This window comes from Taurulus bubalis, assembly GCF_910589615.1.
Source record: "Taurulus bubalis genome assembly, chromosome: 5".
Taxonomy (NCBI): Eukaryota; Metazoa; Chordata; class Actinopteri; order Perciformes; family Cottidae; genus Taurulus; species Taurulus bubalis.
Window position 1 is genome coordinate 26,200,629 of NC_136593.1, and position 21,715 is coordinate 26,222,343.

Consider the following 21,715-nt stretch of genomic DNA (forward strand, 5'->3'; position numbering starts at 1 on the left):
TGGTGACAATTCTAGGACCACAGAAATATTTCTATTTTGTACTCTTTTGACCAGTGCAAACTTTGTCAATGGCAAGAGATGTTGTGGTCACAGACACAATCTATGCCACGCTTACATGATTCAGTTCTTTGAAGTGAACTGACAAATTCTCATTTGTTGCAATAAACGGTCGATCATGATCAGAACCTGACTGAACCGTTTTCTCCCGTCTTGCTCTTTTCCCTCTCTTTCCAGCCCTCCTGCCCCTCCTTTTCTACTTGTCTGTCCATTTTATATCCTCCACCCCACCGCCCCCTCTCGTTCCCTCCTGAGATATTGCTACGGTTCTTTAAAACACACATTGTGTGTGTGTGTGTGTGTGTGTGTGTGTGCCTGTGTTCTGTTTACATTAGCTGTGGCTGAGTGGCCAAAGCTAGCGCAGTAACAGGCTGTCAATGTGATTTATGAGCACATCACACACTGTCTGAGCCTGCCAGTCACACAGATCCACACACACACACACACACACACACACACACACACACACACACACACACACACACACACACACACACACACACACACACACACACAAAGTGGAGATGGAGACTTGCAGACAGACACACACATCTCTTGTGGTGGTCAGAGTCACTTCATTAAGCTGACTCCTGACCAGTCCCAAATGCACCGGCAACACACACAAACACTGACTGAACATACACGTACATACTCTTTCTTTCAATGCATCACTTCCACGCAGACAAGAAAGTGAAGAACAATTGCAGAAAAGAAGGAAAATGGCAAAGATTCTGAGCCACTCAAGCACAATTGGCAAGGACAGATTTTCTTATTCATTCTCCTTCCTTCCTCCTCTGTCTTCTTTGTCTCTTCCAGTTCTCTTGTTTTCTGGGTGTGTTCAGGGCCTGCTGGAAGTTGGTTAAAATCCTCATCTACAAACGGGTCTGCCCTACACTACTCTGACCAGCAGTTTATTGCTTAAGAGACAATATTCTTAGCTGATAGCTGGTTATCTTGCACTGTCGGACAGGCTCACAAACAGTACAAACCTTACATGAATGAAACCCACCCCCTGCCTTAATATCTGACAGCACCTTCTTGACCAGGAGAGATACGAGAGGTGACTAAAAAGGTGTTTTTGGTTTTGATTGAGGGTTCGCTGCGACTGCTGGAAATGGCCTTAGTCATATCAGCTGCATGCAGCTCTGTGGGGAGGCATATTCCCTCAAGTGTATGTGTTTGGGCAGTGAACCGTCACACATCAAGCCTCTCCCTCTCTGCATGTATGTGTAGCTGTGTGACCAGTGTTTGCACTTGTCTAGTTGTTACAGGACAACAAACCTGAAAACTGGGACAGCAGCGGGAAGAGAGAGGGAGAAAGGGAAAACGAATCAGACACCCTCTCAACATGCGAGTCAACCACAACTGGTTTGCTTTGGTCACGGTCGAGTTGGTTGACCGCTGTCGGCGAGGAGTTTGTGGGGCGGGGTGTGGGGAAGGGGGGGATCTGCCCACTGGGATGAGGAAGAGGAGAAATCTAGGATGTGTCTCCTCATGCGTTTATCAGAATAGTCTCACGGGGCCCTTCTCCCTAAGTCTGTCTTCTTCACGGCCCTCTGTGTGTTCGGTAGTTCTGGTGAATGAGCATTCGTGTAACACAAATGTTTCTGTTATATGCATACAGTACACACATACACAGACACACACACACAGACAGACAGACCCCCCCCCCCCCCACACACACACACACACACAGGTTTTGATTGATTGAGATTCTCTGATATCCTACTATACCAGAGCGGTGGTTAAACCTGGTACAGTGTGTGAGTACGTATGCATATTTGTGTGTGTGTGTGTGTGTGTGTGTGTGTGTGTGTGAGAGACAAAAGAGAGCAAGGGAGGCTCCTAATGCTGGCGGGGTTAATTGACAATTAAAAGAGTGGCAGACCCTTCCTACAGAGAGATTTCTCCTCAGGCTGAGAGCTGAAGGCATGCGATGACTACTTTGGCAGGGTAGCGTATGGCTTAGCACAGCACCCCATCGCTGCCTCGACATGGCATGCTGTTGGAAGAAATTAAAATCCATATTCGCTAATTCTTTTATTGAGACAAGCGTGTACACATAACACTAATCTTGAGAAGCGGAGAGAGAAGGGAAACGAGAGTTAATATATGTATTATATACATTAATTAGATCCTCCATGATTTTTTTTTCTTCCTTCTGCTGGCTCCCATGTCAACCACTTTTACTGCGTTTAAGGGCACTTGTGTACTTCAGAGTGTACTTGAGCTGAGTGAGTGTGTACTTGGTGAAGTTCACCTCCTTTGCTGCTTGCTTCCCGGCCTGCTGCTGCTGCTGCTGCTGTTGTTGCTGCTGTTGCTGTTGCTGCTGCTGCTGCTGTTGCTGTTGCTGCTGACTCAGAAGCTGGAGATGCAACTGCTCCTGCTGCTTTTTGTAGTACTCCTGTAACTAGAGACAGACACAAAAGGGAGGAGGCAGGGGGGGAGGTGTAGAAATATGAGGCGAGTGAGTCACAACACACTATGTATCAACCTCAACAATACCACAGTCGTCCAACAGTTAAACGCCCAGCGATTGTCAGACACTGTGACTTGAATGAGAGTCTCAAGGAATCCAGTAGCTTTCTATTCCCCTCAGTGCAGGCTGCAGTTTATTGTTGTGTGGCTGTGTGCGGTTTATTGACTAACCACACACCACAACAAGCAAACACAGACCTGACAAAGAAGACTACTGACTACATGGCGCTATTATGGTGTGTCGATTTGTGTTGTGAAGTGATACGATATTATGCTAAACCGGCTTGGATTATTTACTTCAAACGCTGCATGTAAGGATCTGAGACACAATGTAGACGGGCAATGGTCCAGAAATACATCTGCACACACACACACACACACACACACACACACACACACACACACACACACACACACACACACACACACACACACAGCATGACTGAGCAGGACCATACTAAGCCTGTAAGAAAAAAAGGAAATGTTTTAAGCCAGCTCTTACTGTATTTACTGTACTGCTGTCATAAAACACCTGCTGGGACAATGTGTGTGTGTGTGTGTGTGTGTGTGTGTGTGTGTGTGTGTGTGTGTGTGTGTGTGTGTGTGTGTGTTTGTGCGTAGATGTGTGTGTGTGATGATTTAGAGGACTGTGACTACAGTTTTCACGTTAACTAGCATTTTTTTGTTATGGAATGAACTAGACTGCAATGCTAACTGGAATAATGTAAAACTACAATGAGTACACACACACACACACACACACACACACACACACACACACACACACACACACACACACACACACACACACACACACACACACACACACATTGGCCATAGCTTGTCTGTTTGTTTGAATTAGTAATCACTAATTTACTCAGGAAGCTCCATTAAGATTCTAATCTTGCTGAAAGGATAGCAAGGCGGACAGGAAAACTCACACTGACCACAGTGTGTGTGAGTGTGTGTGTGTGTGTGTGTGGAGGGGGGTTATCCTCTTGAGAACAGCCTGTACATGTGTCCGTCTGCAGTTTGTCTTTGTTTCATGGTGCGTCAAATGTTCAAAGAGGCTTTTCAGCAGAAATGACTTCACAGTGCTGCAGTTGTTTCGGTCTCTCATCCGTCTGACCCCACAGTGAGCAGACTACACACCGCTGCCCATCCTCTCACAGCCTGTGTAATGTGATGGTCCTCCTCTTTTTGTGCAAAGCTGTTTTACATTTCCAGTTTCAATCTTATCCCAGCCATAGCTTCAGTTTTACATAATCTACTGTTCTTTTGTTCCTTCTTGTCCTTCATTTATTTTCAATGCACAACTCATTCCTTCTTGCTGCTCTTTCTTTTCTTTTCTATCTGTCTCTCCTCTCTTTTATCGCTCCTTAGGCCTGAGTTAATCTCTCTTTTCCGCGTCACTAGCCCTGATCGCCTCCTTATCACACAGACAAATGCATATGCAAGCACACACAGGCGCGTGCACGCACACACACACACACACACACACACACACACACACACACACACACACACTTGACTGAAGAGTGGTGAGTTGAGGGAATAATTAAGTGATAATTAAGGTCTTTTTAATGATTTGATTCAGTGGCTCTGTGCATTAAGAGTATGTGTAAGTGAGGCACTCACCTCTCCAGCCTATTACCATGACCTTGACTTTAGTGAACACACTAAGAAATAAAGGCAGAGCAGTTGCAGCATAAGTAAAGGTTAGAGGAAACTTAAAGGTTAAAACGCACACACGCAAATCCACAAATGAGTGCCCGTACAAACACACAGCTGCTGTGCAGCAGTAGGCCGTAAACCATACTTACACACTCTTACACAATGCTGCATTGCCATGGGGATATGGAATTTAATGCTTCAGTGAGTGATATGTTGGTTGATTGTTCTGTGTGTGTGTGTGTGTGTGTGTGTGTGTGTGTGTGTGTGTGTGTGTGTGTGTGTGGTGGGGGGTAAAAGTGCCTGATTTGCAGATATACACTAAGAGCAAGTCTATACTGTGGTTAATTAAGTGGGAGAGCAATGTTGAACTCGGTGGTTTTAATAGTGGGGGTGTGTGTGTGTGTGTGTGTGTGTGTGTGTGTGTGTGTGTGTGTGTGTGTGTGAGTGAGTGAGCATTATAAAACCCCCAATCTCCTTTTTCCTCGTTAGAGAAGAGCTGGTGAAGAGGTTCTTAGCCATCTGCATGTCTGTTTCCAGAAAGCCAGCACAATTCACGTTTCCATTATTATGATACGCGTTGTCAGATCTTCCCACTGCAAATCATACTTTTTCCTTATTAAATATACTGTGTGCTCTGGCCTCGCCTGCGTGTGAATGTATGCATTTTCTCGACATCCCCTATACCGTAATTACTCCTCTATCCCCGCTCTGTTAATAGTCCTCTTCACAGCCTTTACAAGGTTGCATGAGTGTTGGTGTAGGCAGGAGGTCACAAGTCGGTGCGGCTGGGTATTTGACAGATCGGTTGCAGATGAAGAGTGTTTATTGGTTTGTGTCAACATAGCAACCCCTCTCTCACCTGCCGGGCATCAAAACACACACACACACACACACACACACACACACACACACACACACACACACACACACACACACACACACACACACACACACGCCTGCAGGCGGGAGCATGCAACAATGCTAAAGAGGAGGTTATTGAAATGACAATGTGTGTATAAGTGGATATGTGAATGTATATTTATCTTAAAAGATCTCGAGCATTGACTAAGATACTATAACGCCCAGTGTGTGTCAGCGGCTACTAAAACAGACACATCCTAACGTGCCGGCCTGGTAACAGGTCCAACTTGTGTGTGTGTGTGTGTGTGTGTGTGTGTGTGTGTGTGTGTCTTACCTGCTGTAGCATTAGAGCCTGCTGTTGCTGCAGCAGGGCCTGAAGCTGAGGAGGAGACAGCATTTGTTGCATCTGCTGAGGAGTGATCATCTGTGGACTCATCATCGCCATGGACACAGGCAGCTAAAGACAGCACAGAACACAGACATTTTAGATTATTTACACATGCTTTCTAGCTTGCAAAAGCAGAACAACTCAATCAATGGGTTAAGCTTTGTGTGAAAAGGCCCAGACGGCACAGCGAGCTTTAAGCATGACTGTGCCTGCAAATGATTGCTCCTCTCAAAACAAACAATGTGAATGGAGTTGGTACAGTGTGCTGGTATGGACAGGTAAAGTTAGAGAGAAGTGTTGTTGTCATTCACTGCCAAGAAAAGCTGGCAACATCAGACAAAGATAAATAGACAGATTCATCCCAGCACACATACTGTTGACACTTTCCTCCACAAGGCTGGCATTGTTACAAAAAAAAGCAACTGGCAATTTCTGTGACAACAGGAAGATAAAGGAACAGCTATGCAATCTTCCAATAAAATATAAAATCTTATCTGCTTTTATAAATACATGATTAGGACGGCCTCCGATTCTCTTTCCACACAGTCAAGGCTGGCTAAGAAGAAAGGAACAACAAAGTGGCTATCTGATGAGATAGAGATCTCATCAGATAGAGCTGCAGGCAGGCAAAGACAGAGCGACACAGGAAAAGAGAGAGAAAAAGAGGCAGTGTGAGTATAGAGAAACATGGTGGATCTTGCAGATATGTTGTGCAAGCACTCTTACTGCACATGCATTGTACACATGATGGGCATCTGAGATGCTAATCTGATGACAAACACTGCAAAACTTAAGACAAACTAACCACATGAATCAGAAACTGAGACACTGATATGAATGCATAAATGCAGAACGTATGAATGAAAATCCACACAAAAAATCCTGCTGACAAAGTGATTCTGTATTTATTAATCGAAAGGGAGTGAGATTGAGTCTGAGTCCGTCTTCCCTCCCTGCCTACAAATCAATAAACTGCCCTACCTTCTCAATACAAATAATCCTGTCTGTTAAGAGGGGATGGCTGCTTTACAGAGCGATACAAGGGTGAGTTATCACCTCTGAAATTGGCCATTTATCTATTTTCACTCCGTAGTGAAATATCAATCTCTCTCATGGTCAAATTGTTTGTGTCTGTGTGTGGGCATGCACAAGTGGCAGTGTGTGCAGAAGCTCTCTTCAGAGCAGTCTATCTGCTCACCACCTGAGGCAGGTAGGGAGGGTGATGGGCAGAGGGAATTGTGCAAGAGAGGAGACGATCTGTCACCAGTAAATGAAATCTATAAAGAGCTGATTTGACTTTGTAAACAAGATTGGCCATAAATACTAACACCCTTTTTCCCACCAGGCCTCTGTCTCCCCGCCTCCCTCCTTCCATCCGTCTCTTTATCTCTCTGTGTCTGTCAGTGAACCGATACTCTGCCTTCATCAAAGTAGGCTTCCCTAACTAAACACACTCCCAGCCACATGTAATAGTGACGGGATAGACAATAAGGTATGTAGAAGAATGAGCTGAAGCACAAGAGTGTGTGTGTGTGTGTGTTTATGTTTGAGCTGAGGGAGATTAAGAAAAGAGTCAGAGTGGGGTGAGGCAGGGGAAGGGTGATGTCGTGGCAGTTGGTAAAGGAACAGGCAGAGGGGATTGTGGGGTGTAGTGAGTAAGGTGGGGGTGGTGATGGGTGCCGCTTGGCGTCATGCCAGCTTGCCCCCGCCACCGGGCCCTGTCAGTCTAAGCTGCCAAATGAAAAGCTGTAATTAATTGCTCTTGTGCATCCCATTCTTTCTCCTTGACAACTCATACATTCTATTTTATACACACCGCCATTGACATTTTCAAGTCACAGGCGTAATAATTACTGGAGTTATAGCACCTTTCTGTGTGTTGGCTGACGCTCTGACGCCAGAACCAAACGCGCGTCCATGTGTGCAAGTGCTGATATACTGTCATGCGTGTGTGTGTGTGTGTGTGTGCCTCTGTGAGCATGTGTTTAAGGGATGAATGTGTATGTGGCAGGCTGAATGCTGAGTAGTTAAGGTTTGACGCCATTAATTGCCCCTATAATCTAATATCACAAAGCGTGGTGATTATGGGGCACGCGTTGCCACCGCCATACGACACCGCCAGCCTGAGAGTGCCGCCACAAAACAAAAGCCTCGCCATTAGCGATTTGACGGGCCAGGACAAAAGCGCTTCACAATGCGGAATTATATTTTCATTCGGCTTTGTCTCTCCCGGTGAATGATTTCTCCCCTTTCATTGGACTGTGAATAGGGACAGTCTGAAAAGCCGGGCGATTTGAAGTCAGCCATTTATTAAATGCATTTAATTTTTTTCCCGCTGTCGTCCCATTTTTTTCATGTTGCATGTTAATTTAAAAGAGAGAGATGCGTGGTAGATTAGTGGGAAAGAGAGGTGAAGCTTGAGGGGGGGGGGGGGGGGGGGGGGGGAAGAGGGCTGAGAAGAGAGAGGGGAGATGGGAGAGGAAGGATACCATCCACACACAAGTGGAAGAAAGGACAGGAGGCGAAGGAAGGGAGGAAGAAAGGAAGTAAAGATTGAAAAATAGAGAGACGGAGAGAAAGCAACCCTACCCTGCAGGTTTGTTGACGGAGACGTGTGGCCTAGAGCCTGAGATGGTTGCGTCAGCAAAGACACACATGCAGGTGAACAATCCTGTACAGTACTTATCTGATCATTGTGAAAGTTGAACCACTAATAACAACATTTTAAAAGCTAAGATATCACTATAGTTAAAATGCAAGCATTAGACAGAAAGTACAGTACACACACACATTGCTGAGGGGTCGGCGGCTGACAGAGGTCAACTCGTGTCTTGGAAAGAGGGAGCTGGGGGTAGGGAGGAGAGGGGGAGCAAGAGACAGCCTTGTCGTTTACAGTGAGTGGAAGCGTAATTAGAGGGGTTGTTTGAAGAGGGAGTTTAACTGATTAACAAAGGAAGAGAGGGAGCGAGGGAGTGCCCTGAAGATGGGAAGGAGAAGGAAGAGAAAGGCATGGCGTCCCAGAGGAGCGAAGACTGAGAAAGAAGGGGGATGTAACTTGCATTTCAATGAGCCTCCATCCCTCTCTCCTCTCCTCCCTTGATGACTTTTCATTCTAACGAGGAGGAAAGCCCCATTTTCCATTTCAGATGAAACCTCAGGACGAGAGGAAGGAGGGCTATCTGATATTAAACCAGCATGCAGCAAGGGGAATAAGCCCAGTGTGGCTCAGCACCATGTTTGTATAAAGACAGGGTAGTTATACGATTGCATCTTCTCTAATTTAGGAGCAAACTTTGGATTTCACACCTTCTCCTTTTTAATTTAGACCCGAGACAAAAAACATAGGGTCTTTTACTGTCACTTAATGCATGCTTGCGCATGGCAAATCATCACATTTAAAATAAAAAAAGATGACACACAAACTGTAGCAGCTTCTAAAAGTGCAACATCCAGTGTGTCCTCAACAGACACATTTACTGCTACAGTCATTCACCTCATTTATGCTGGCTCAAAAATGTACAGCGTGTGGTGTGTGTGTTTGTGTGTGTGTGTGTGTGTGTGTGTGTGTGTGTGTGTGAGAGAGACGGCAGTGAGTGGTGAGAAGAAAGGAGGCTATAATCAGAATCTAAACAGGCTCTCAGTCTAAATGATGCGGGCCCTGCCTCTGGGTCTATGGGGACATGCAGGGGAGAGGGATAATTGAAAAAATGACAGAGGAGAAAGCAGGAGGAGGAGAGAGAGGCTGACACAGACCTCCTCCACCCCTCCTCCTTCTCCTCCTCTTCCTCCTCTCCTGGTAGGAGCAAACCCCAGTGCTGTTTATCCTTGTCACTGAGCATTACCACCTCACCCTGGAAGGGAGACGCCTGCCTCTCTTCCTGTCAAACACGCACACACACACACACACACACACACACACACACACACACACACGCACACACACACACACACACGCGCGCATACACGCGTACACACACACACCTCCAGGCGCATACAAACCTGTGCCTTTCTCTTCCAGTCTTTTGTTCACTCCATAATAACCTGCTATAACAATTTACTTTCTTTAGAAATATTTAAATTATTTTTGGATATCACTATTGCCACACACTTCCCTTCTTCTGGTTGGACAGTGGAACAAGTTTGACACATTAGCAGCAGTGGTAGAAAAGGGAGAAATCTGTGCATATTCATACAATGAGCACTGTGCTGTTTCTTGGTGTGTACAGGCTCTAATGGTGTGTAGTGAACTTCCCTCCTTTTTGGTTGTTTATTCACTAGCTATCACCACTATCACTTATACCCTCTTTCGGTCCGTCCAGGTAAACAGCCTGTCTGTGCTCATCGGGGGAGCATGGGGTGGGAGGGGGGCAAGGGGGGTAGAAAGAGAAAAGCAGAGGAGTGAAGGAGAATAGCATTTGAGTGAAAAAGAGAAATAGAAGGAGCGCCCACTGTGCTGAGAGCGTTGTTTGGAGCTCAGGGCCAGGCCTCCACTAGAAGTAAAAGGGCCCCATTGTGTGTGGTGAGTACCCCTCCTCCAGCTAATCTGCAGCGGGGCCAGGGGCCACATTACTCTGGAGGGAACTGATGAGCGAAGCCAGGTGGGGTTGGGGATGATACAGGGATTTTACCGCCAAATCTTTGCTGAGTCATGAGTGTGTCTGTATCTACAAACAATGTGTGTAAGCTGGTGCCAAACACAATCTCAATGTGTCAAAGAAGGTTTGAATTGTATTACATATTTGTGTGTATGTATCGCCAAATGTTGGTGATTTGGAATTCATCATGGGTTCCTCAATGTTCTTAAACTGAATACAATGGGATTGTCTGAAGAAAAGCAATGTCACAAAGTTGAAAACAGGGTTGTTTTTCTTAACTCAAGTAAAGTTTACATTTTGGAGATTTTTCTTTTTACTTTTATGAGTTACTGCAATTTATTACATTGTTTTCCAAGTTGCTTCACACAAGGCATATACGTACTTTTAATGAGAGGGTCATTTTCACATATTTCTATGAATAATATTTGAAATATCATTATAGTATCATAACAGTATATCTGGCTGTATTTAACATACACAGGTAGACAAGCCTACAAGTGTGTCTTTTGACAGGTTTCCAAGACCAAACTAAATCGGAGAAAAGGAGGATGGATGGTTGTGTGGATGCATGCATGCAAGGATGGATGAATAGATGAAATGATAGTATGAGGCTGACAGACTGCTGAGAGTAGGGAGTTGGGATCTCAACTAGCCTGAGCTGGGCCTTGTTCTATGCTCACATAGGCACACATACTCAATGCATGTGGACGCACATAACAGTCAGCTCTCCCTGACAGGGCCAGACAAATGAAAAAAAAAATTAGAAAAAAAACTTCAGAGAGGACACTGAAAGAGCAGCAAGTTCAAGTGGAAAATCCTTCTCCCCACCCTCTCTCCCCTCGTCCACCGCCTCCCTCCATCTAACGCCCCAGTGGTTCAGAATAAAAATGACAACACATTTCAGAAACACACACACACAGGCACACACACACTCAGGGCATTTCATTGGGAAGTCTGAGAGGCCGTTATCGACCATATTTCATTACTGATTTCACTCATGTTTCAAATCACAAAATAAGAGTTTCACACTTCAGTGGCCAGACCCAAACCTCTCCTCTCCATCCTTCCCCTCTGTCTGTCCACCTCTCTGCCCAGAGCCAAACCCATTCCACTGGCTGCTCAACCTCCTCCCGTACACCCTTCACAAACTGTCAGGACCCCATACTACCCCCCAACACACACACACACACACACACACACACACACACACACACACACACACATGCACGTGCACACGCAGTCCCAATTCCCTCCACATCAAATAGAAGAAACTGCCAACTAAGCACTTTCATTGAGTGGACAAAAGGAGTGCTTTGGGAAAAACACTTTGAAAGGAAATAAAAGAGGAGAGAAGGAACCGCTTCAGTAACGCAGACACTGGGGGGCTAAACACTCATCTTTCAACATACTTTTGTTGATTAGTTAAAAGACTTTGAACCCGGCCTCAGAATCCTTATGTTCAGTAGTTTTTCAAATCTGTAGGGGTTCAAATAAGGAAGCTAGGGAAGGCAGAAATATATTCAGCAGCACACAGTATATGTATAGAAAACTGGTGAATTAGGGTTGTATTATTGATTAAAAGTATTTTCATTGAAATAAACGTTCAGCTTTAAGACTGACATGACTCAGTTTCTTCCTCCCGTCTTTCCTACGTGACTCCCTCTCTTCCTCCATCCTACTGTGCTGGTGCCAGCGCTCTCCAGAGAGCAGAGAGGCAAGCTAATTAACATATCTCTAATGAGTCTTTTCATTTTTTTTCTAATTAAACGAGCTCCTCAATAATACATGAAAACAGGACACCACGCTATTCAATTACATAGGTATGGGCCGCGGCCAAGCACGTGCGTTAATCTGTATGTGTGTATGCCAAGTGGCAGTGTGTTAAGTGTGCCAGGCGTGCGTCTGCCAAGTGGCTGTATATGTGTCTGCTTGTGCCCACCCAGTGCATGAGCGCGTGCCAAGTGTGCCCATTGTAGAGAACGTGTGGCAGGTCATGGAGGCATGCTATGCATCATGCTGGGTAATCCGCCAATTGGCACTCTGTCTGCCAACTGTGTGTCAACCAATTCACTTGGTCGCACGCGTGCCTCGACCAATTACAGTAACTGTGGTTAACTATGTCCAATACCTACTGCAAACACACAGCTACAGAGAGAAATGACCCACATAGTGCAGGACATACAATTACTACTGTTGATTTCTTTCACCTTTTTATTAACAATCCCCAATTTGTTTTGCAATATCCGTGTCTTTACGAAACATTGAATCCATTCAAATGACAATTTGTGTTATTATAATCCACCAAATTATTATTATTATCATAAAGTATTATTTCTATCAGTGTGAAATGTGTTTCTCACCTCTAATTAAAACTCCTTTTTTAGTCTTGAATCATCAAACTCCCAAATAATCCCTCACACTATTCTGATCATCGTGCTTTTCAGCAACTGTCGCTACAATTTTGTTGCACACAATACATTTTTCCTGCAATTGCCTGTCTAGAGACTTGAGCTATTGTGGAGTTTCTCCTGAATGTGGCACATGACAGTGACACACGCGCACGCACAAAGTGGATTGATACGATCTCACACGGCCAGCCAAACACAGAGACCATCTCTGAACAACCAATCAAAAAGCAGATATAATCTCAGAGTTTCTTTTGCTCTCAGCTCAGATCCTCCCCTCTATTATAAATAAAGAAGAGAAATATGATGGGGATGGGGAGGAGGGGTATTGTAAGCGCAGACCAAGGCTTCTCCAGAGAAGTCAAGACACAAATAGAAGTCTTCCCACTCTCCCTGTCGGCCTCTGTCGTTTTCCCTCAGAGAGAAGGGAAAAATCTAATTATCGAGCTCCTAAAGATCTCATTATTGGCTGAGGCTCATTTGCATGTGTGAGAGCAGCCCAGCAGGAACCAACCTGAAGACGGCCATTTTGTGCCTGATGTGAGCCTCTGTGTCACTGTACAGTTTCTTTCTGCCACCTTTAGAAAGGATCAGATTAAATGTCTGGCTTCTCTCACTCCATCGCTCACTCACCCTCTCCGTGGCCAACGGATGATTGCTTCAATTACAGCAACTAAGGGAAGTTGCTTCAATTTTAAAATAATCATAAAGCTGGAAATTACAATAATTAAGATGTTTCTGTCTGCCACCTTGGTAGTAGTCAGGTTTGTTGTGAGGTCTATTAAACAACTTTACTGCTGCTGCACACAAACAGTGCGTCGTGCTTTGTTGTTTGCGTCTGCGTTTCTGACTGTGAGGATCCAAGTAAACACACACACACACACAAATTTAAATCCAAAAGTGTGTGTGAGTGTGTTGCCGGGTGTGTGGGGCCATGCGAGCTGATAGCTCATACAACAGAGATGTAGCGTGGATGCCCTGGAGAGTCCAGAGAGGCTAGCTAGGCCAGGCAACAACAAACAAGACAGATAAGGAGTGAGAAGAGGAGGGGGAGTGTGATATGTGTGTGTGTGTGTGTGTATGTGTGTGTGTGAGTGAGAGAGAGAGTGTGTTCAAGACAGAGAGAGAGAGAGAGAAGGTAATTCATGTACAAAGCACCTGTGCTTGACCCCATCCATGTGAGAATACTGTCACAGGTTAATCTGTTGTCAGTGTTCACAGAGACACAACAGTAGTTCCTTACACTTCAATGCTAAACAAATAGATTTACGTTACATGTTCACTTACATGTTCACTTTCAGGTGCCTCTATGTGCTCGTTTTCTCTTACTTCCCTATTTGTCCCTGTCTCTTTAGATGTTTTTAAGATGAGCCAGAGTTTAAACATGGGCAACATTTATCATATCAATCCCATCCTATGCCAAAGCAGAGCAGTGTCTGATATGCGTTTGACCCAGGACACACACTGACCCATTTGAATCGACCGCAAATGACGATTTAAACCAAGTGTCTGAAAAGATTAGGAGTGCAAGCGAGAGCCAGAGGAGAACACACTTTAGGTGAATGGTTGAACTATTGTGATGGATGGCACATGTATTAATATCAATTTAGGTCACAGTGCACCAGTTTTTGTTGATTTACGAATTACATGTTTGGAATATTTGAACAAAACAGATCTGATATAAAAGCGTATCTATGTTATTCTCATAGCCCTTAAGAGTCACCATGTAATTTATACAACTGTCAGTTGTTATCCAAGGTAAATAAAGTGATTTGGATATCAATTAAAGTTTTGATTAAAGTGTAATCTGCGAGAACCCCCTTTAAAAAAAAAGTTATTTCATTTCTGACATCTTCACATCGTCATTAATTCTGTGGCATTTTTGCACTTCCCAGGGGTCACTTGGCAATTAAATTGTGTGGCAGACACTGAAAATGATTTTCTTTTGGTCTTTCTGTTGATAATGAGTTCTAGGTAACTGTTTTTTTCTTTTTCTGCTTTGTCATGGTGGCCACTGCTGTTCATATTCAACACCCAGCTCTTCCTGTTTATTTCAAACAAAGCCCCCTTCCTGCTGCTGGACATATGAAAGGGAGTCTCTTTGCACCAGAGGAGTTTTCCTGGAAAAACATGAGCCAGCACCAAATATTTATGTGACCAAATGAAAATACTTTCACAAAGCATTTATCTTGTCTTCTCTCACTTACTCACTAAAAAAGAATTGTCTTTATCTAGACCGGACAATGTATTATCACCTTTTAATGTGAAAGGTTAGTCCTATTTTTCCCACAAGCACCTTACTATCTTCCAAAACTGCAAATGAAATCTGACCTTACCCTTGCTTCTGACTCACATCTGTCCGTCTCTCCCTTCTATGACTTTCTTTATTTCCCATACTGTGATGATCCAGCTGTCTGTTTATCATGTGGCACGTTAACGAGAAGAGCAGGGCAATAGCCAGACTGCTTGCTGCTCTAGTAGACCCATGGCCCCACTTTATTGATATGAGACATGGCTACAAATCACACTTCTGCATGTTCTCTACACAGCACATGTATGTAAAAAACTGCCAGAAGTAATGGCATGTGTGATATTCATCAACCTGCACATATAGTAATGATGTGTGTGTGTGCGTGTGTGTGTGTGTGTGTGCGCACTGTCTTTGTGTGTGCATGTGTACGTGTGTCCTCCTCAAGTGTCTTTCATTGAGGATCCTGCACTCCAGCTAACCCCACTCTCTCTGCTTACTGTGGAATTCAACTCTGAAAACAGCTCACTACCCAATCACTACAAAGACCTCATTCACACACACACACACACACACACACACACACACACACACACACACATTAACAATCACACACACATGCACTCAGAAAGAGACACAGACAGAACGAGAGAGAAAGAGAGAGAGAGAGAGAAAAGTATGTGCCTATATCATACTGTGTAGTTGACGTGGCAAGTTGGTGAATGCAAAGCTGCAGCAGCCAGCGGCTTAATATTATACAGATTTTGACAAAGCAACACTTGGGTTGTGTGTGTGTGTGTGTGTGTGTGTGTGTGTGTGTGTGTGTGTGTGTGTGTGTGTGCGCTGACCTGCAAAGAGCTCTGTTTGACCTCATTGCTGCCAGGGGAGTTGAGTCCAGAGGCCTGCTGGAGGAGGAACTGTCTGGCTGCCTGGAGCGCCTACAAGGGACAAATAGAGATGTTCCTCAGCACACATGGTCATACAGTGAAACAACATTTCAATAGTTCAATAGTTTTACAAAATTCATGTCTGTAAATTCAGTTTCAAACAACACATATTTAATTTTTTTTTAAAAAGAGAAGCACAAAAACTCTCCTCCTGGCCACTCTTTGCACCCTCTCCCTTTGCCAAGCTGTCAGGTCAGATTTCCTCAACATGAAACGTCCACCTGGCCTTCATACACTATGCGCGCGTATCTGCGTGTGTGTGTGTGTGTGTGTGTGTGTGCGTCTGCTCGACTATACTCCTCCCAACCTATTCAAAACTCTGACCATCTTCTCCTTTGTTTCTCTGCCCTACCATCTGATTCATTCTCTCTCTTCCAAACCCCTTTCATCCTCCTCTTTTGTTTCCGAGGAAGGTGCAAAGTGGGTTTTCCACATCCTCTGAGGCAGAAGTGTGTCAGCATATCTTCGTGTGTGTCAGTTGCACTGTGTTTATGTGTGTCACAGTGATGTAAGGAACCGTTTGCCCTGATGTGCCCTAAAGAGCTGTGACTAACCACCACCCATTTCTTCATTCCTCCCCCTCTTCTCATTTCTCCTCTTTCAGCCCTGCAGTGCTGTCCATTCAAACCAGTGACACCATCGCTCTCGAGCTCTCTGTCTCCATTCCTTCACTCTGCCCTTGAGTGTTGCCGATTCATCCTTTCGACACAGCGACCTCAGCCATCCCTCCCACTGCCTCTCCTCATATCTTCTTTTTTTCCTTTACTACCTTCCTCCTCACCCCCGTCTTTATTTGTATCACTACATTTCTCTTTTATTGACTGTGTGGCTTGTGTAGCATTTAAAGCTCAAGCTCAACCTGGACAGATTTGTAATGATTTAAGACACATATGTCCAGAGAAACAGACATTCATTTTTGTTGTAATGTCTGAACTTTTCCTAAAACAAAACAAGAAAACACACATCTCAAAACACAGTCGCCTTGCACTTACTGTAAGCACACACACACACACACGCGCGCGCACACACACACACACACACACACACACACACACACACACACACACACACACACACACACACACACACACACACACACACACAGGCACAACCTCATGACAGAGGGTTAGAGAGGGGAGACAGCAGGATGCACATTTGCTTCCTCTGACTCAAGGGGAAAGGTTCCTTAGTAAATATTGATTTATGAAAGTCTGTGTGTGCGTGTGTGTGTGTGCATCTGTGTGCACACACCGCAAATTAACGGCCAGAATGAGGGATGTTCTTCACCATGGAAGCTCTTACTCAATCATCCAGCACAAAAAAATCTGTTCTCCTGCATCATTTCACAACCACAGAAAACTGAAACACTATGAAACAGCATGGCACACACTTACAGTATATTGTCACATATTTAATGAATTGTCAAATTAGAAGCTTGGGTACATTAAGTAACGTTTAATTACGAAAACAGAGAGGAGAGATTAGAGGGAGACAGAAAGAAAGAGAAGCCCGCAGTCAGAGTGATGAAAACCATCTGTATCGAGCACACTTGCTACTTTTGCTGAAACCGCAATTAAAACACACACAGGGACGTGGCTATGGATGTGTACACACACACATTCACACACACACACACACACGGACACAAACACACACACACACGCACACACACACACACACACCACACGTGCGTACTTTAACACTTTAACAAAAATCTTGGGAACCCCCTCCCATTTACTGGTTTGACCTCAGCATTAAAGCAAGCACAGACATAACACACACACACACACACACACACACACACACACACACACACACACACACACACACACACACACACACACACACACACACACACACACACAGAGAAACCCAAAAAAAACACAACCGCCCAGTTTGTTGGCATGTGGTGTGAATTACTCCTTGAACACCCTGTCTGCCCGAGAGTGAGTGTGTGTGTTTGTCTGTGTGTGTGTGTGCGTATGCGTGTGTGTTGGCAGGAGTTAGGAAGGCATGTCTGGCAACAATAAGGGACAATTCCACCCAAATTACCACCCTGATTACCACTATATTAAAGAGCCATTTATGGCTTTCATAAACGCTACAACCGAGCAGAGGTGATGCCTGTCTCCTCTCCTATGGCTGTATTCATGGATGTGGGTGAATGTGAGAGACAAGAACTAACAACAAAGCATGTGGTTCTCTAGATATTTAATCTAAATCTGCATTGTGGATTTAGATCCCGCTTTATTCAAAGAGGCAAAACTGTTGAAATTAGTTGAAACAATTTGTAAGTGTAGTTTTATACATAACTACATGATTGTTTTATTATTTTTGGTTGACATCTATTTACAGCACATTGAAACATTACTGTATGTGTTTCTAATGCATTTAACGCGTCCCACTCCAAATATATATTAAAAAAAACTCTCTCACTAAAGCTATAATTGACTGAACTACATTATTTTGTAAAAGTATGACGTGACGTGATCGTCATATGATTCCAATGAAAGCCATTATGTGGTAATATTGAGTTATTGCCCAAGCGAAGGACAGCTCAAACACAAAAGTTTAGTCACTGTTCTGAATCAGTGTGCAAGGAATAGGAAAATGCAGGTAACCATAGCAACAGTGCTGAGTGGTGAGACTAACATAAACCGGATACAAACAAACTTTTTTCGCTTTGTTTTTTTCTTCGGTAAGGGCAATAGTATATGAGGGATAATACACTATGAAGATATGAAGAGTTACAATATAGAAAATAATGGACTCAGCTAAGGAAATATTTTCATCTTCAGCAAAGACTAAATTAATTTATATCAAGGCATCTTGTTGTGCATCACTTTATAATATTCCATTACATTTATAATATAATCTATATATATAATTTATAATATTCCATTACATCTAACACATATTGTGAACAATATGTGTTAGATGTAATGGAATACTGAATCTATACTGAATCTATACTGTTATTTCACAGATATTATGGTGTTTGAATTGCACCTTGAACTTTGAATATATGAAGTTAAAAAGAGGACAACAGGTTTTGTGCAGACACACACACACACTCACACACACACACACACACACACACACACACACACACACACACACACACACACACACACACACGCTCTCATATCTACGTTGTTAACAAGCACTCCTGTGCTCTGGCCCTTCTCATTCGTTTCTCCTCTTCACACTCACTCTTTGCCTTTTTCTCTCTGTGACCTGGGTGAGTTGTAGCATTGTGAAGCACGCCCCCCCATCCGACCCCCTTCATCCACACACCAGCTCCTCCTAGACTCCCCCAACCCCAACTCCCTGCTCCCCCTGTGGCATTCTTGGGGGCGCACTGCACCTTTAAAGAAAATATGAGAGAGGCCTAAGAGGGAGGCCCAACAACAGAGTCTTTGTGCTGCCGCGGAGCACACACACACACACACACACACACACACACACACACACACACACACACACACACACATCAGTGGTGTCAGACAGGTTTTATTAGAGTGAGAGAGGGAGAGAGGAGGAGGAAGGGGAAGGAGGGGTGAGGAGGTCACTGCTCAGCTTGGAGGCCTGAGAGCACAGTGTGTGTGTGTGTGTGTGTGTGTGTGTGTGTGTGTGTGTGTGTGTGTGTGTGTGTGTGCGTGTGTGTGCGTGTGTGTGTGCGTGTGTGTGCGTGTGTGTGCGTTAGTTCGGTGTGTGAGTTCTTCTGACTTGTCATCGCTCCCCTCTGTAAATCATCGCCTCTGACACAGCCTTTAATAACAGTGCATTTTTTAATTCAGCAGGGTCACACACACACACACACACACACACACACACACACACACACACACACACACACACACACACACACACACACTCACAAGGTAAGGGCTACTTTTTCGCCTTAACAGGATTTCGAAAAATGGCTGACAACTATGTTTCTGAAAGGAGGGAGGGTTAGTGAGGCAGTTAGAGGATCCATTAGAAGCAAAGGATAGAAATGTAATTTTGCTACGTGTGTATGAAGGGTATGATGATGTGAGTGTGGGTGTAGATGCACATGTCCATACTCTGTGTGTGTGTGTGTGTGTGTGTGTGTGTGTGTGTGTGTGCCTGTGCCTGGCTCAGGTTGCTAAAGCAAACAGGTCTATGTGTGTGATGAATCTGGCCTCTAATCCGCCCAGTGTGTTTGGGTGAGACAGGGAGAGTGAACGCAGGAATAAGGAAAGAAATCTAAACAGAGAGACGTAGCAAGGGAGAAGGGGGAAGCAGGGAGAGAAAGAGAGAGAGAGAGAGAGAGAGAGAGAGAGAGAGAGAGAGAGAGAGAGAGAGAGAGAGAGAGACAGGTGGGTACCATATGTTGGAGTAGTCCGTCACCACAGACTGAGGTCCATTGTTGACGGCCGAAACGAAACAAACCGGTCCCCCTCCTACCCTCTCCTCCTCATCTCCCCCCGTATATAAACAGCCCCCGGGGCAGACAGTGGGCTGTCCTTGAGGGAGGAGGAGGAGGAGGAGGAGGAGGAAGAGGGACTTTGGAAGGGCAAGGGGGAGGCAGGTGGTATCAGATTTCTTTGCTCTTCAACCAAGAAGTGGAGAGTACAAAAAAAAAAGAAAGGCGCACAAGTGAGGGTGAGTGAGAGGCTTATTGTTGCATCTGTCCGCGCCACGCAGCTGAACAAGGCCAGACGAAGCAAGTAATTCAGATGTTTCAGCAGCACCGGACGCAACAGATATCCTCAGCACCAAACAAGTATCCCCTCTCCACCTTACCAGCTCAGCAGCCTGGGAAGAGAGGCAAGTGATGCACCGCTCCTCCATTCCTAAAGCCCTTTTCTTCCCCGGGAGAGAGCGGGAGATGGCGAGAGGGTAGATAGATACACTGAAGACGTAGAAAAGAGCTCGTCACACCCAGCTGCATCTCTACAGGCCTGCACGCTCTCTGATTTTTGGATCAGTGAGAGAAACCAGGTTCAGAAAGGAGTGGTGGATCTTTTTTTTTTCCTCCACACTTTTACTTCACTCTGTTTTTCTTCTTTCTGGGGTGCTGTCATTGAAGCTGAAAGCCAAGCTAAAGCTGCGTCGATGCTGCGTCCTCTTGGGTCACCCCCCTGTGATCCCTTATATCCATTAGCACTGCGCTTCCTCAAAAGAAACCCACCTCCAAACGCCAATAAACCCTTTTCCTACTTTAATTTACTCCCTCCTCCTGGCATGGTCTCTTCTACTCTCTGCTAGCTTTCCTGCCTCTAAATCTTTCTTATCTTTGATTCCTTCTCTTTCTATGGCCGCTCAGAGCGAATCATGATCAGAGAAGATGATGAAACAAGACTGAACAGATGTAACCCAATCTACAAATCATGTAAATTTGTTGAAAAAATGATGATACTACAGTACCACCAGCTCACCTGTGTTCAGAAGCTGGCCCAGTATTTACACCCACACACAGAGTGGGATTACTGGAGAGGTGGCAGTTAGTGGGATTGCTATATGACTTTGGGGCATATGTGAGTGAAGGCTTGGTTACAGCCGCGGTGGAATCTCACGTATCAAATGCATCACTGTCAGTCACCACAAAAACCAGATTGCTTTCCCAGATCACTCCTACTTTCTTTCTCTCTGTCTATATCACCCGATCTGTCTCTTGCCTTCACACGGCCTCTCCATATGTATAAAGTTTGGCTGGCATTTCTCCAAGTACTCTGTCTTTCTTGTGCCCTGCCCCCTCTCCTCTCAAGAGATCTGTTACCCATACCCTTATTGGCCACAGTAAATTCTGAGAGCAGATATGACTTAGGCTGAGGCCTAAAATAGATCGCACAGGCCAAAGGAAACCAAGCCTTGTGAATGCAGCTGTTGGCCTCATGAGAGGACCTTCGCCTTCCATGGACCGTCTGACAGAGAGATCCACTGCCGTGACGGCCGCTGTGGGTCTGGGTACCTGGTTTAGGATGAACTCATGAATATTAAAGATTTGATTAATTTAATTTGAACAATGAAGATAACTACCTCATACAGTGTAGTATAAACTGTTGAGAAGATGAACTCATAGCTCGTTGCAG

General features: G+C 44.8%; 1 protein-coding gene across 1 annotated transcript in view; it reads right to left on the minus strand.

Moving 5' to 3' along the window:
• foxp4 (forkhead box P4) overlaps nt 1-21,715 on the minus strand; it is a gene marked incomplete at its 3' end in the record, with an annotated part of 124,784 nt that overhangs the window by 19,693 nt on the left and 83,376 nt on the right. Inside the window, 3 exon segments of the mRNA XM_079218389.1 lie at nt 2,318-2,467; nt 5,405-5,527; nt 15,555-15,644. Coding sequence (XP_079074515.1) covers nt 2,318-2,467; nt 5,405-5,527; nt 15,555-15,644 — 363 coding nt within the window.